The sequence below is a fragment of the Pipistrellus hanaki genome (genome assembly GCF_964339955.1).
Source record: "Pipistrellus hanaki genome assembly, chromosome: 15".
Taxonomy (NCBI): Eukaryota; Metazoa; Chordata; class Mammalia; order Chiroptera; family Vespertilionidae; genus Pipistrellus; species Pipistrellus hanaki.
The window spans coordinates 29,248,319-29,265,189 of NC_140517.1; the positions used below are offsets into that span (position 1 = coordinate 29,248,319).

Consider the following 16,871-nt stretch of genomic DNA (forward strand, 5'->3'; position numbering starts at 1 on the left):
TGCCCTTGACCAGAATCAAACCCAGGACACATCGGTATGCAGGCTGATGCTCTATCTATCCATTAAGCCAAGGACTGTTGCTTTCCTTTTAAGTATTTATGTTTAATTTACCCAAGCCCCTAAGGTATTGAAGAACTTAACCCATCTTTCTAGTTCTTTATTTATAATACTAATTTATTGGAGATAATATCTGTAGATATAAAGGTATCACTTTACACATCTTCAGAAAGTATTGAAAATATTAGAGCTTCTGGAAATAATGGCTTAAGTATCAATAGAATCTTGTGGTTATGGTTATTGGTATAAACCTGCATCTGACCAACAGCATGATCTTTGATAACATTCTTGGGGAATTTTGTATCAGGCAGAAATTTTTGAAAAACTTACTTAAACCTTATTTCAGTAGGTAGAAATACAGATAAAATTTCAGAGTATGTTGTTGTTGTTGTTATTTTAACTAATCTAATGACCAGCCCACTAAAGATTATCAGTTTTAAACTCTGGTCTAGTCAGTAGAAGAATTCAAGTTTGTGCTAAGGATTTGAATTGGTAGAAATAAAACGACATTTTTTTTAGAGTCTAGGTTATTTTGAAATCCCCAAAGGATAGGGTAGTTTCTTATCTTTTGGTTACGTTTTAGGTCGTTCAAGCCCTCAGTTAGATCCTTTGAGAAAAAGCCCTACCATGGAACAAGCAGTACAGACCGCCTCGGCCCACTTACCTGCTCCGGCACCTGTTGGGAGAAGGAGCCCTGTATCAACCAGGCCTTTACCATCTACCAGCCAAAAAGCAATAGAGAATCAAGAGCACAGGCGAGGTAGAACTTTAGCTGTTTACTAATTCCTTAATTGACTCATCAACATTTTCCATTCACCTTATTTTCATTAAAAAGATAAACTTTATATGAATGATGGATCCTAGAAGGTTTAAACTGAACTTGGTAGAATGTTCATTCTTTCAATTTTAGCTCAAAATAGTGATGGGGGGGTATAGATTTGGAGGGTTTTTTTGTTTTGTTTTGTTTTGTTTTCCTCATTTCTAACATTAAATTTTGATTTTTGTGTCTTGAGTTAATTTGTTATTCTGTATGCCTTATAGCTGATATACACAAAATTTCAAGACCAGAAAATGAGCAACTCAGAAATGATAGCAAGAGACAAATGGGTAAGTAACTTGGATTTAAAAGTCATATTCTATGCTTCTCAATAGAGAGAATATTTGAAATGTGTGGTGAATAACTGCTATAAAAAAATTTAAAAAATAATTGTAGCCTCAGCTAGGTTGCTCAGTTGGTTGGACCATCATCCCTTGCACCAAAAAGGTTGCAGGTTTGATTTCCAGTTACGGCCCATACCTAGTTGTGGGTTTGATCCCCAGTAGGGGTGAGTACAGGACACAACTGATCATCATTTTCTCTCTCTCACTCTCTCTCTCCAAAAATCAATAAAAATAAACAAATATCCTTGGGTGAAGATAAAAAATTTTAAAAAAGAATGGCAAGGGTTGGTAGCTAGCTGTAGCATGGGAGTTTCATTGTGGTAGCAGGTTGTTTTTTCTTTAAATATTTTTATTGATTTCAAAGAAGAAAGGAGAGGGAGATGAGAGAGAATCATTGATCAGCTGCCTTCCTGCACCCCACACTGGGGATTGAGCCCACAACCCAGCTTTCAGCTGGTCAGCCAGTCCGTTAGGCTTTTATAAAGAGAGAGAGGGAGGGAGGGAGGGAGGGGGAGAGAGACAGACACCTGGTGCATGAAATTTGTGCACTGGAAGGAGTGCCTCCACCCTCTCACAATCTGAGACCCCTCATTCCTGCTTGCTACTCCTTACCACTTAGCTCTCTGCTCCTTAGCATTGCTGCGGAGGCAGGAGAGGTTCCCGCCACTGCTGCTGTTCTTCCCAGCCATGAGCCTGGCTTTTGTCTGAACGGCGCTTCCCCTTTGGGAGCGCACTGACCACGGGGGGGGGGGGGGGGGGGGGGGGGGGGCTGGCACAGCTCCTGCATTGAGCATCTGGCCCCTGGTGGTCAGTGTGCGTCATAGCAACTGGTCATTCCACTCTAATGGTTGCTTAGGCTTTTATTATGTAGATATATGTGTTTGTGTCCGTTTCATATAAGCATTATGAAAAAAATATTTTGTTTTTAAGAATAGAATTATCTGTACCTTAAAAGTTTGACATTTTTACACTGGCTGGTTTGCTTAATGGTTAGAGTGTCGGGCCTAAAAGGGTCTCTGATTCAATTCCCAGTTAAGAGCATATACCTTGGTCAAGGCATGTACCTCAGTTGCAGGTTCCCCAGTCCCAGGGACCTGTGCAGGAGGCAACCAATTGACATGTCTCTCTTATCTCAAAGTGCCTCCCTCCCCCCCCCCCTCTCTCTCTCTCTCTTTCTTTTTCTCATCTCCCCCTCTCTCCTCTCCTCCTCCCTTCCTTCCTTCCCACCCCTAACCCCTCCTAATTTCCCATCCATTCTCTAGAAATCAGTGGAAAAAATATCCTTGGGTGAAAATTAAAAAAAAAAAGTTTGACATTTTCTCATTTAAATTATTTGTGCCCTGAACCTTCTTTTGAAGTAATTGTTCAAGAACTTTAACTTCCGCCTGGCCTATGTTATCAGTACTTAGTTGAACTTCTACCTGTGAATCAGGAAGTCACAGTTCCCAATCAGTGATTCTCTCTCATCATTGATGGTTCTCTCTCTCTCTCCCTCTCCCTTCCTCACCGAAATCAATAAAAAATATATTTCTTTAAAAAAATAACTTTAACTTCCTTTCATAATTATTGATTTAATAAGATTGTATACTTTGTGTTTTATAATCTATATTATTAATCCCAAATTTACCCATTCTATTAGCAGAAAACAAATTATAATTTAAAAGTCTTCCAAATTAAAAAATTAAGGCAATGTGTAATTACCTTGCTCAGATAAGAATGGAAAGTGGTCTTTAACTTAGTTTTTAAAATCTAGCCCTTTGCACTCGGATGTCCCCTCTCAGGGGACATTGCAGTTTATTAGTGATTACGGGGAATTGAGTTATTTCAACGCACTCCGCCGCAAAGTAGCGTCGAGTAGCTGGTAGCCAATGTCCAGAATGGTTCGTAGTGCAAAGGGTTAGATATATTTGAAATGTATAACCACCTCATTTGTCCTGTACATTTTTATCTGTTTTTTTAATGTTCTACGTGTCATGGTAACAAAGTTTCTGTTTTGATTTACTATATTACCTTTTTGTTTGTGATGGTTTTTTTTCTATTGCTTTTAAGAGAGAGGAAAGGGGAGAGGGTAGTGGGGAGGAGATATCAATGTGAGAGATGCATCAACCCATTGCTTTCTGCATGCACCCTAATGGGTAGGGGGAGGCAGAGAGTGAACCCAAAACCCCAGGTATGTGCTCTTGACCGGAAATCAAACCTCAGACCTTTTAGTGCACATGCTGATGCTGTAACCACTGAGCTTGCTGGCCATGGCTATAATCCACTTTTTTAATTTGGAAAAAGACAGAACCCTTTCTCAAAATAATTGCTATACTGCATCACTTAAAAATTATATAAAATAATAAATAAATATCTTTTTTATTATTATTGATTTTTTACAGAGAAGAAGGGAGAGAGATACACAGTAAAGAGTTAGAAACATCAATGAGAGTTATCGATCAGCTGCCTCTTGCACGCCCCCTAATGGGGATGTGCCCACAACCAAGGTACATGCCCTTGACTGGAATCGAACAGGCCAACACTCTATCCACTGAGCCAAACTGGTTTTGGCATAAATAAATATCTTTTTTTGTTTTTTGTTTTTTTAATCTTTATTGTTCAAATTATTACAGTTGTTCCTCTTTTTTCCATAGCTCCCCTCCACCAGGTTCCCACCCCCTCCATGCCCTTACTCACCCCCCCAACTGTCCTCATCCATAGATGTATGATTTTTTATCCAGTCTCTTCTCGCACCCCCAACACCCTTTTCCCCCCAAAGATTGTAAGTCCACTCCCTTTCTATGTCCCTGATTCTATTATATTCACCAGATTATTTTGTTCATCAGATTTTTAATTCACTTCATTTTTAGATTCACTGTTGATAGATATGTATTTGTTGTTCATAATTTTTATCTTTACCTTTTTCTTCTCCCTTTTCTTAAAGAATACCTTTCAGCATGTCATATAATACTGGTTTGGTTGTGATGAAGTCCTTTAGCTTTTTCTTGTCTGTGAAGCTCTTTATCTGACCTTCAATTCTAAATGATAACTTTGCTGGGTAGAGAAATCTTGGTTGTAGGTTCTTGCTATACATCACTTTGAATATTTCTTGCCACTCCCGTCTGTCCTGTATAGTTTCTGTTGAAAAATCAGCTGATAATCATATAGGTGCTCCCTTGTAGGTAATTAACTGTTTTTCTCTTGCTGCTTTTAATATTCTCTTTGTCTTTTGTCCTTGGCATTTTAATTATGATGTGTCTTGGTGTGGTCCTCTTTGGATTCCTTTTGTTTGAGGTTCTCTTGGCTTCCTGGGCTTGTAAGTCTATTTCTTTCACCAGGTGGGGGACGTTTTCACTCATTATTTCTTCAAATAGGTTTTCAGTGTCTTGCTTTCTCTCTCCTTCTGGCACACCCTTAATTCGGATGTTGATACGCTTGAAGTTGTCCCAGAGACTCCTTACACAATCTTCATATTTTTGGATTCTCTTTTCTTTTTGCTTTTCTGATAGAGTGTTTTTTGCTTCTTTGTATTTCAAATCTTTGACTTGATTCTTGCAATCCTCTAGTCTGCTGTTGGATCTCTGTATATTATTTTTTATTTCAGTCAGTGTATGCTTAATTTCTAGTTGGTCCTTTTTCATATCCTCAAGGGTCTCGTTAAATTTATTGGTTTTTCTAGAAAATTCTTGAAAAACCTTATAACTGTGGTTTTGAACTCTATATCCAGTCGTTTGCTTCCTCCATTTCTTTCATTTGTGACCTGTTTTTTTCTCTCCACATTTTAGCTGCTTACCTGAGTTGGTAGAGTAGCTTTTTGTGCTAGGTGTCCTATAGGGCCCAGTGGCTCAGCCTCCCCAGTTACCTGAGGTAGACACTCTTGGTGCACCCCTCTGTGGGCTGTGTATACAATCTTGTTATAGTTAAGCCTTGATTGTTGTTGGGATCACTGGGAGGGATTGACCTCCAGGCCATTTGGTTGTGAGGGTCAGCTGTGTCTATGCTCGAAGAACTTCTGTATTGGAGATACCCTTAAGGGCAAGACTTGCTTCAGTGGGGCTTTGGTGCTCACTGAGTCTGCCCCCTGAGTGTGTTCCTTATGGATCTGAGGAGTTGTAATGTAGATGGTCCCACTCTGATTTCTGGATACACTGGCTCTTGGATCTCCAAGGAGGTGCTAGTTTAGCCTCTGCCTGAGGCCACCTAGTAGGAGCTTTGAAGAGATCTGCAGATTCCTCTTCTTTGTTTGGGTTTTGGAGGTGCCCAGATTAGGGCCAACTGTGAAGCAATGCAAGCTGCTGTAGGGCCTTGGGCTTTCATTTGGATGTTCTGGGTATCTCTGACTCAGCTGCAGTTTATTAAGTTTAGATTTCCAAGGACCGGGCCATTCATATGCAAAAGCCTCTGTGCACAGCTTGGATGGGGTGGAGTCTCAGTGCAGAGCAAACAGCAATGGCTTCCTTTTGAGGCCCCTTGGTCTCAGTGTCCCTTGGTAATCCTTTCAAGAACCTCTGAGAGAAAGCTGCCCTCAAATTCCACCCACTGCCAGACAGTCCAGTTTTCCCCCATATGAGTCTGGGTCCCCAGAGTCTTGCCTAGAACTGGAGTTCAGAGCAGTCGGGAGCTTGTGTCTTTCTCTTGATTGAAAAAGACAGCCATGTACTCAGTTGTTAGCCCTCTCCGCACACCCTTCTCCGTACCTTTGCACTTTACTTCCACAGCTCCTTCGAGTCTCAATGTGCTTTTCTCTTTCCTTCTACCCTGTTTCCCCAAAAATAAGACAGTGTCTTATATTAATTTTTTCTCCCAAGGTTGCGTTAGGTCTTATTTTCAGGGAATGTCTTATCTTTCCATGTGCTAGGTCTTATTTTCGGAGGATGTCTTATTTTCGGGGAAACACGGTAGTTGTAGAATTTCTACCCAGCCAGTCTTCCTGTGGTTCTGAATGATGTCCGTTTTGTCTTTTTGTTGTAATTTTGAAGTGGTTGTGTGAGGCAGAAAGTTCAGGTATTTACCTATGCCACCATCTTGGTTTTAAAAACAGTATCTTTCACTCTAACTGGTTTGGCTGAGTGGATAGAACGTTGGCCTGTGGACTATAGGGTCCCAGCTTTGATTCTGGTCAGGGGCATGTACCTTGGTTGCAGGCACATCCCCAGTAGGAGGCATGCAAGAGGCAGCTGATTGATGTTTCTCTCTCATTGGTATTCTGGCTCTCTGTCCCTCTCTCTTACCCTCTGTAAAAAAAAGATACTTTTTTAAAAAAAAAAAAAAATATATATATATATATTTTTTTTTTTTTAAGTATCTTTCATTCTTCAAAATTCATCACCTGAGACTCATTAACAGAGCAGTGGATATTCTTTAGATCTTTTTCTTTAAATTTTATACTTTATAACCCAAGGTTATTTTTATTGATTTGAGAGTCAGATATCATTGTGAGAGAGAAACATCAATCTGCTGCCTCCCTTACACGCCCAACCTGGGGTCAAACTCACAACTTTTTGGTGCAGGGGACAACATTCCACCAGTTGAGCCACCCAGCCAGGCCCAGTGCACAAATTCATGCACCAGTGGGGTCCCTCAGCCTTACCTGCGGGATTGTACCAAAACGGGCTTTCCAACATTCCCTAAGGGGTCCCAGACTGCAAGAGGGCACAAATCAGGCCAAGGGACCCCACCATTACATGATTAGTGCTGGAGAGGGACCCTGGGAGGGCTCTAGGGTGCGTCTGGCCCATTTCATTCAGTCCTGATTGGCCAGGCCCCAGCAGCAAGCTAACCTACTATATGGAGCGTCTGGCCCCTGGTGGTCAGTGCATGTCATAGCGAGCAGTTGAGTGTCCTTAGCATATCATTAGCATATTACACTTTGATTGGTTGAACAGCTAACCACACACTTAGCATATTAGAATTTTATTATATAGGATAAATCCTGTTATAAAGACTAAGTATAGGAAGACTTGAATAATATGGAGCCACTTACAGCATAAACAATAAAGATGGAATAGAAATTGTTTGGAATGGTTGATACCTAGTGCTTCTTATCTTTTGTGTTATTTATAATGTGACGATGACACCTCCACCTTGCAGTTTGTTCTGATCCATGTTCATTTCTTTTTCTTACTCTAAATCTTGGTCCCTCTGATCCTTTCCATAAAAGGCTTCCTAAATTTTGGGACCCCACAGTGTATTTGATACTCTGTGGGTATTCTATATAATAAAAGCCTAATATGCTAAGGGTCTTGGTCATCCAGTCATTTGTTCAACCAATCAAAGTATAATATGCTAATGATATGCTAAGGCTACTCAGCTGCTTGCTGTGACCTGCACTAACCATGTGGGGGGGCGGGCAGATATTGGAACTGAGCAAAATGGGCCAGACACACCCTGGAGCCCTCCTGTGGTCCCTCTCCAGGCTGGCCAACCTCCCACATCCCTCCATGGCCCAAATTGTGCATTGGTGGGTCCCTCAGCCTGATGTCAGAACAACCAGTTGCTATGATGCACACTGACCACCAGGGAGCAGATGCTCAATGCAGGACCTTCCCTCTGGTGGTCAGAGTGCTCCCACAGGGAAAGCACTGCTCAGCCAGAAGCACTGGTGAGCGCAGCAGCAGTGACGGGAGCCTCTCCCACCTCCGTGGCAATGCTAAGGATGTCAACTGATGGCTTAGGTCATCAGTTGGACATCCCCCAAGGGCTCCCAGAATGCGAGAGGACGCAGGCCAGGTTGAGGGACGGACCCTTCACCCCCATACACACACACCAAGTGCATGAATTTCGTGCACCGGGCCTCTAGTAAGGAATATAAGTAAGCAAAACATAGTAGTCCCTGCCCTCAGAGAGTTACAGTAATTTAGTACCAACATCTCCCAAATTGTTTGGTTGTGCACTCTCTCGGCTATATATATTAGTGTGGACCTCATAAATATAAATTCATGTGTGCTGTTTGTATATATTAAATGTTAGTGGCACTTCATTTCTTTTTTATATAAAAATATAAATATAATGTATAGAGACTTGTAAGCATTTCTGTTGTTTTGTTGTTTTATATATTTTTTTATTTTATTAATTTTTACAGAGAGGAATAGAGATTTAGAAACATCAGTGAGAGAGAAACATCGAACAGCTCCCTCCTGCACACTCTCCACTGGGGATGTGTCCACAACAAAGATACATGGTTGACCAGAATTGAACCTGAGACCTTTCAGTCCCCAGGCCAATGCTCTATCCACTGAGCCAAACTGGTTAGGGCAGCATTTCCGTTGTTGACCATTCGATATAAAAACCATAATGATGACTTCTGTCTTAAACCAACTTACTTCTTTCCTTATTTCTTTAGTTCCAGGTGCTCCTTCAGCTCCAAGGAGAGGGCGTGGGTGTCATCGAGGTGGCAGGGGAAGATTTGGTATTCGGCGAGATGGTCCTATGAAATTTGAGAAAGACTTTGACTTTGAAAGTGCAAATGCACAATTTAACAAGGAGGAAATTGACAGAGAGTTTCACAATAAACTTAAATTGAAAGGTGAATTTTTATTTTTCTACTCAGAAAATACTCTTATTTGACTTGTAAAACATTGATGTTTAGTACACAAGTCTTGACTTTTATGGTATGTGCTTGTTTTTCAGTGGAAGATAAACTTGAGAAACAGGAGAAGCCTGTAAATGGTGAAGATAAAGGAGACTCAGGAGTTGATACTCAAAACAGTGAAGGAAATGCAGATGAAGAAGATCCACTTGGACCTAATTGCTATTATGACAAAACTAAATCCTTCTTTGATAATATTTCTTGTGATGATAATAGGTACTGTCTTTTAAGCTGTTCTTAAGCTTTTAGGAGGTTGGTGTGTGAAATGATTTCTTTTTTTATGATTTTTTAAATTTTTTTAATTAAATTTTTATCTATGTACATATACCATTGCCCCCCATTTCACAAAGTTTATTAGTAATGAATACTTAAAAAATATCTGCCCTGGCTGGTGAGTTCCATAGCTAGAGCATTGGCCCACACATGGAAGGGTTGAGGGTTAGATTCCCTGTCAAGATCAAGGGCTCCTACCTGGGTTGAGGTTTGTTGTGTAGGAGGCAGCCAGTAAGTGTGTGTGTGTGTGTGTGTGTGTGTGTGTGTGTGTGTGTGTGTGTGTCCCTCCCTCTCCTCCTTTCCCCCTTCCCCCTCTCCTTTCCATTCTCTCTGAAAAGCTATGGGGGAAAAATATATTCAAGTGAGGAGTATAAAAAATAAAACAAAAATATCTAATGACAGCAATTTTTTGATGTTTTATTTTGCTAAAAGAAAATAATTGAACAAAAATTAAAATTAGTAAACAGAAGCTTCCGTATAAGTTAATACCTTTTACAGTACTTTACCCTTTGCAGTGTAGTTCAAATAAACCAGGACCAAAAGTACTAATGTTACTTTGTGATTTGCTGATATAGTAAAACTCTGCAACATTTAAGTAAATGGAGATCCAGAAATTTGTCAGGTTAATTGTCAGGACCTAACATAAAACTAAAAGAGTTCCAGGAATTCTGCTGATCAGTCCAAATTGTCCCCCACGCTGTGGTTTAGTGCCACCTGGTGGTCATTGTTTAAACATGAATGGGGATGATTCTGAGCCCTGGGGGCTCTAGAATAGAACCCAAAACAGCAGCAATTCATACACTTGCCTCAGGCATCAGATCCAGGGATTGGGCTGGGATCATACTGGGAACTCTGGGACCTACCCTCCTGCTCCCAACTTCCTAAACAGTGTTTTCTTTTCTGGCTTTACTTTCTCTTCCGCAGGCTGAGCAGAGAGTGGAGTTAATTGCCAATCACATTATATCTAAATTCCCATTATATTGGTGCTGTTATCTTGTTTATTTTATCGACTGTATTTGCAAGAATCTAATACCAATTATATTTTTACATGAAATTTAACAGAATATTAAAGGAACATGAACAGTTCGTGATGGCTTTCACATGTGTCAAACACAAGGCCCGCGGGCCAAATCCAGCCCACCAGGCCTTGCAATGTGGCCCGCACCGCGCTGTCATCACTGCACTCCGCTGTCAGTTTATGCCATTGTCAGTTTATGACTGTTCAGTAAACCATTCAGCCCGCGATTTAGGCTGGATTTTAGATTTTGGCCCCTTCTCTGATTGAGTTCGACACCCCTAGATATAAGATGCTTTTTTAAAAATATATATTTTATTGATTTTTTAAGAGAGGGAGAGGGAGAGAGTTAGAAACATGGATGAGAGAAAAACATCAATTAGCTGCCTCCTGCACACCCCCTACTGGGAATGTGCCCTCAACCAAAATATATGCCCTTGACCAGAATTGAACCTGGGACTCTTTAGTCTGAAGGCCAATGCTCTATCCACTGAGCCAAAACAGTTAGGGCGATGCTTATTTTTACTTGATCTTTAAGAATTGCTTCACCTTAATTTAGGAATTAGTGTTACATAGTTTTGCTTGAAAAATGTTCTTTAAAACCTGATATACAGTAAAAATTATTTGTGCTTAAAATAGAGAACGGAGACCAACCTGGGCTGAAGAAAGAAGATTAAATGCTGAAACCTTTGGAATCCCACTTCGTCCAAACCGTGGCCGTGGCGGGTACAGAGGCAGAGGAGGTCTTGGTTTCCGTGGTGGCCGAGGACGTGGTGGTGGTAGAGGTGGTACCTTCACCACCCCTCGAGGATTTCGTGGTGGATTCAGAGGAGGTCGTGGGGGCAGGGAATTTGCAGATTTTGAATATAGGGTAAGTATTATATGTTTTTCATAAAACTACATGCCAAACAGCATGCATTTTAATGAAACTCAGAATTTTTTTCTTCTATCTATTTTGGATAAATATTTTTAGGGCATTGGTATAACTTTCATTTTTACCTGATTAGGATATTTATATAATTTTAAGGAGTAGTAATTTAGCTAATAAGTCTTTTTTGTCTTTTTATTATAGAACTATGGTTTTCGACTTTGCAGATTGGTAAAATTTCCCAAAAAAAACTATTAGAGACTGACTTAGCATTGTTTCTTTTTCTTTTTCTTTCTTTTTTTTTTTTTTTTTTTTAATTTTATTGATTTTTTTACAGAGATGAAGAGAGAGAGGGATAGAGAGCTAGCAACATCGATGAGAGAGAAACATCGATCAGCTGCCTCTTGCACACCTACTGGGGATGTGCCTGCAACCAAAGTACATGCCCTTGACCGGATCGAACCTGAGATCCCTCAGTCTGCAGGGTGACGCTCTACCCATTGAGCCAAACCGGTTACGGCCTGTTTCTTTTTTTATTTCTTCTTTTAAGATTATATTTTGTTGGATCACTTAAGGCATTAGCCACAAAAGTATTATTGCATACCATCTTTTTTTTTTTTTTTTTTAATATATTTTATTGATTTTTTACAGAGAGGAAGGGAGAGAGATAAAGAGCTAGAAACATCAATGAATCGACCAGCTTCCTCTTGCACACTCCCGCAACCAATGTACATGCCCTTTACCGGAATCGAACCTGGGACCTTTCAGTCCGCAGACCGACGCTCTACCACTGAGCCAAACCGGTTTCGGCCTTTTTTTTTTTTTAAATAACAAAGTATGCTTTAACACTAAAAGAATTTAGGAAGGACATACTTTACAATGGAAGACAAACCTATATGTTTAATAGCAGCTAATATTTATATAGTATTTTGCATATATATATCAACTCACTTAAACCTCCCAGCAACTCTGGTGTAGGTTCTCTTTTTAATCCCCATTTTACAAATGAGGAAATAGGAATAAAGATATTAAATATTTTATCCGAAGTCAGCTAGTAAGTGATGTTGCTGGGTCTTGAACCTAGTAAATTTTTTCCTGAGTCAGAGCTCTTAATTTAGTTTTGTGAAAAACTCAACCACATTTTCCTTGGTTTTCTTATTTTGCCATGGTCTTGAAAATCTCATGATATTGACATTTGGGAACTGCTGCTAGAAAATTGTATAGTTCTTATAGTATGTTTATATGTATTATTTACCTGAAGGAGTCTGTCACTATCCTAGTTTATTGATTTTTAGGCATAGTGGAGAGGAAGTATATAAACAGAAAGGTGTCTATTCAGCCATGGTGGCCTAATGGAGCTGCAGCACTTCTGACACAAAATTGCCATTCCAGCTAAAAAACTATATCTTAGGAACCTACTGCTCTTGCCTGTGACGTTTTGCTTACATAATTCAGTAGCCTTTTCACAAATATTTGCTCTTATTCCTCTGCAATATTTGACACCCAAGTGTTTTTTTCTTTTTTTTAAACATTTTTATTGATTTCAGAGAGGAAAGGAGAAGGAGAGAGAGAGAGAAACATCAGTGATGAGGAGAATCATTCAGCAGCTGCCTCCTGCACATCCCCCTCGGAGGGATCAAGCCTGAAACCTAGGCTTGTGCCATGACAGCTCATCAAACTGACCTCGTGATTCATAGGCTGATTATCACCCTCTGAGCCACATTGGCTGGGCAGTGTCTTTTTTTCTTGTTTTTTATACACAAGTTTTTTTTTTAATAAAACAACACATGTTTCTCAACACAGCCTATAAGATGCTTCAGGATCTTCTCCAGGTTAAAAGTCTAGAAATATCTCTAGTTCTTTTTACCAGTGGGACTTCCTTTCTCTTCATTCACCCTGCCACAGATACATGGGCCTTCTTAATCTTGTTTAGGGACAAGCTTAATCCTATCTCAGGACCTTTTTATCCATTCCTTCTGCCTGGAACATTCAGTTTGCTGCTTGAAAGCATTCATGCTCCCGTTTGCATCTTACATATGCTAAAGCATGCCCCAAGTGCGTACTTTCTCTCTTTCTTCCACTCTACCCCCCTTTCCTCTTCCTTCTCTGACTTTCCCTTTCCCCCTTTCCTTTTCCAGCTTGTCGGTGCAAAGCTTCTAATCAGTTTTTCAGTTTGGACCTCATATGCTTCCATCTGCATTACTCTATCTTCACCTGCTTTGTGCCTGTGATCAACTTAAATTTAACCTTCCTCAGAATGACCTCATCATCTTCTTGCCTTCCCATTATATCAGCTTTGCCTCTTTCTAGTGTTTGATTGGCTAATAATATACCATTCTTTTTCTTCCTTTTTTTCTTTTTCATTAATCCTCACCTGAGGATTTTTTTTTTTTTTTTTTCATTGATCTTTAGAGAGAGTGGATGGGATAGGGAGAGACAGAGAGAAACATCGATGTGCGAGAGACACCACATTGGTCTCTCACATGGTGCCAGGGTCGTGGTTCCCATACATCTAATTATTTTAATTTCACAGATATACATTGGCCTCTCACAGGTGCCGGGGTCGTGGTTCAAGCCTGCAACCAAGGTGTGTGCCCTTGACCAGTATCGAACCCGAGACCCTTCATTCCTTAAGCCAGTGTTTCCCAAAGTGTGGTACGCGTACCCCCAGGGGTATGGGAAGAGTTTGGTGGGGATATGCACTGCACCGTGCTTAGCTGCGCCTAATTCTACGTTCTCATGAGTACGAGGGATACTCAGCATTACGAAAATTATAGAAGGGTTACACATATGTCAAAAATTTGGGAAACACTACCTTAAGCCAACGCTCTAACCACTGAGCATTAACTCACCAAGGCTGACATTCTTTTGTCCCCAGGAGTGTGGAGGTATTCATGATCATGGCCCATTTTCACATCACCACATTCATTCCTTTGACATGTCCCGGCCAACTAACACAATAGCCTACTGATTGGTCTTCAGACCTTCAGTCTTTCTTTACCTTACTTTAAGCATATCAGCTACCTGTTGAAAAACTTAGGACAGTTCCTTGCTGAAGACTATATTGAGTCAGCTTGGTTTGAGGAAAGGTGCATTTAAATTAGAATGTGGTCCCAGTGAGGATTTTATTGCTAGTATGATCTCAAGTCGTTAAACCTTTCAGTCACTCAATTTTGACATTTGTGAAAAGAGAGTTGCACAGTCTTATCTCAGATACACCTTTTACAGATCATTAAAGTCTCGGTTGGAAAGCGTCTGAGAGGTCGGACCTAGCCAAACCTCATCTGTAGCTGGGCCCTTACTTTTCCTGAGACCATTATCCCACTCTAGGGATATCTAATTACTGGATTTCACAGATATACATATAGTTTGAGTGAAAATCTTTTTCCTATATCTTCGAACAATTAGTTTAACTCTGTCCTTTGTAAATACACAGAATATATATACTCTACATAATTTTTTAGATATTTGGAAAAATATCTGTCATGTTGTCTGTGTAAGACTGGACTGTTATTTCACTTTATCTAAACTGAATAATCACTGTGTGCATGATACATGCACTTACTAATGCAAATATTTTCTTGAAACTGTCTCACTATTCAGTCATTTTGATCCTTTGGTTAAAACCATTTCACAGCCGAGACCGGTTTGGCTCAATGGATAGAGCGTCAGCTTGGGGACTTAAAGGTCCCGGGTTCAATTCCGGTCAAGGGCATGTGCCTTGGTTGCGGGCATATCCCCAGTAGGGGGTGTGCAAGAGGCAGCTGATCGATGACTCTCTCTCATCGATGTTTCTAACTCTCTATCTCTCTCCCTTGCTCTCTGTACAAAATCAATAAAATATATTTTAAAAAAAAAAAACATTTCACAGACAGAGTGGAGCAGGAGTAGGTTTACAGTTGTAAATACGTATGCAAAACCTAGGCTTTGTTCTTTATTATTATTAATTGTATTATTTTTCATATGAACAACTGTAAACCTGCTTTTGCCCCACCCTGTATATTGCAGTATTAGAATACATTGTAGATGTTGTCTACATGAATCTTTGTCTGCACTAGTGTATTTCTGACACAATCTGCTTGAGTGTTTCAAGAAGTGACAGATTCACTGGACCCTGAGGCATTGCTGTGGTGGTTAAAAAGTTCTAATGTGACATTGCACTGCCGCCTCCTTTTTCTTTTTCTTTTTTTTTTCTCCCCCCCCCCCCCCAATAAATTTTATTGATTTTTCACAGAGAGCAAGAGAGAGGGATAGAGAGTTAGAAACATCGATGAGAGAGAACCATCGATCAGCTGCCTCTTGCACACCCCCCACTGGGGATGTGCCCGCAACCAAGGCACATGCCCCTGACCGGAATCGAACCTGGGAGCTTCCAGTCCGCATGCCAACGCTCTATCCACTGAGCCAAACCGGTTTCGGCTGCCTCTTCTTATTGTGAGGGTCCCACTTGACATGCCCAGCCCCATTTCTTATTACCCTTTAACTTATCTGATTTAAGCAAGTTGACTCATAGTCACATTGTTTTTTTATTCAGACTCTGGCCTCATTCATTCATTGACCAAATAAATATATTTAATTATTTTATATGCCAAGCACTGTACTGGACATTGGTAGTAAACAAAATAGACTCAGTCCTGCCTCCTTGGTGTTTATAGTCCAGAGGGAAGTCAGGCACAGCTAAAAGTCAAGGCCTCCCTTTTACTTACACTTCACAGTCTTACCCAAGGTTTCCTCTATCCTTATAAACATTATCTTCCTCCACTGATTTCTTCCTTTTCTCACCTCCATAGTATCTGCTTTCACCTATGTACATGTTAAATACATTCATGTTCTCTATTTCACGCATTTTGTTTTGTATCACCAGCTATGTGGGAGCCTCTTGACATTAGTGAATATGTATTCCACAAAAATACTTGCTCAGCATGGAGCCATAATGGGCTTGAAGTGCTTAGCATATGTTCATTAGAAGTACTTACTTTAGCCTTCAGTGGCAACAAAGGCCCATCAGTGTGGCTAGCCCTTGATTGTTCATTACAAGTTGAATGACCCTTCTGCCTGCCATCAGAGGTCTTCTCAGCAGCCTATGCCTTCTAGATTATATCATTTGGCTCCTTTAAAGGTAGAAATAGTGAGTGATCACTATTACATATAAGAGATTTACCTGCAGGAATTAAACTCATTTTTCAAAGTGGATGTCAATATTTAGAGTAGCTTTCATGTAATGGTTGGTTTTGGTCATTGTGCTCTGTTGGCATGAATCATTACATTTTTAGGTTGAGCATAAACAAATCTGATTGCCTAATGAAAATGTGTTTGAGAGGATTGTCAATTTTTAGGACTCTTTAAAAATAGCCATATACTGCCCTGGCCAGTGGGGCTCAGTGGTTACTGGGGGAGTCACAGGTTCAAATTTCAGTCAAGAGCACATACCTGGATTGCAGGCTCGATCCCCAGCCTTGGTCATGGTGTATGTGGGAGGCAACCAATCTATGTATCTGTCTCTTTCTCTCCCTGCCCCCCGCAATTCTCCTTTTCTCCCTTACTTTTCTCTCCCTCCCTCCCTCCATTCTCTGAAAAATCAATGAAAAAATACCCTCATGTGAGAGACTAGAACCTTTCTCCAAACCCACCCCAATCATAGGATTAGGAAACCAAGGACCCAGAGAGATTAACTCTCTAGATTTAGGTACAAACTACTGTATAAAGCCAAAACTCCCTCTCTTTGACATCTAGCCCAATTTTCCTTAAGGATAATGTTAGAAGCATAAACTTATGTTGCGTTTGGTCCTATGGCACTTTCTTTCTTTTTTTCTTTTTTTTTTAGTTGGGGGGTAGGGAGGTCAGGCCAGGGATAATAAGAGGACAGCCAGCTCCTGGTTTAAATGCTGCTGATAGCCAAAACCGGTTTGGCTCAATGGATAGAGCGTCGG

At 40.4% G+C, this 16,871-nt stretch overlaps 1 protein-coding gene across 2 annotated transcripts in view; it reads left to right on the forward strand.

Moving 5' to 3' along the window:
* Positions 1-16,871, forward strand: part of LSM14A (LSM14A mRNA processing body assembly factor) — a 69,872-nt gene that overhangs the window by 50,463 nt on the left and 2,538 nt on the right. The window contains exons 5-9 of one of the 2 annotated variants that reach the window (XM_084905150.1): positions 641-817; positions 1,099-1,164; positions 8,540-8,722; positions 8,827-9,001; positions 10,713-10,944. In XM_084905150.1, the coding sequence (XP_084761276.1) occupies positions 641-817; positions 1,099-1,164; positions 8,540-8,722; positions 8,827-9,001; positions 10,713-10,944 (833 nt within the window). The remainder of the gene's footprint in view (positions 1-640; positions 818-1,098; positions 1,165-8,539; positions 8,723-8,826; positions 9,002-10,712; positions 10,945-16,871) is intronic. The other variant, XM_084905151.1, reaches the window with a different exon arrangement.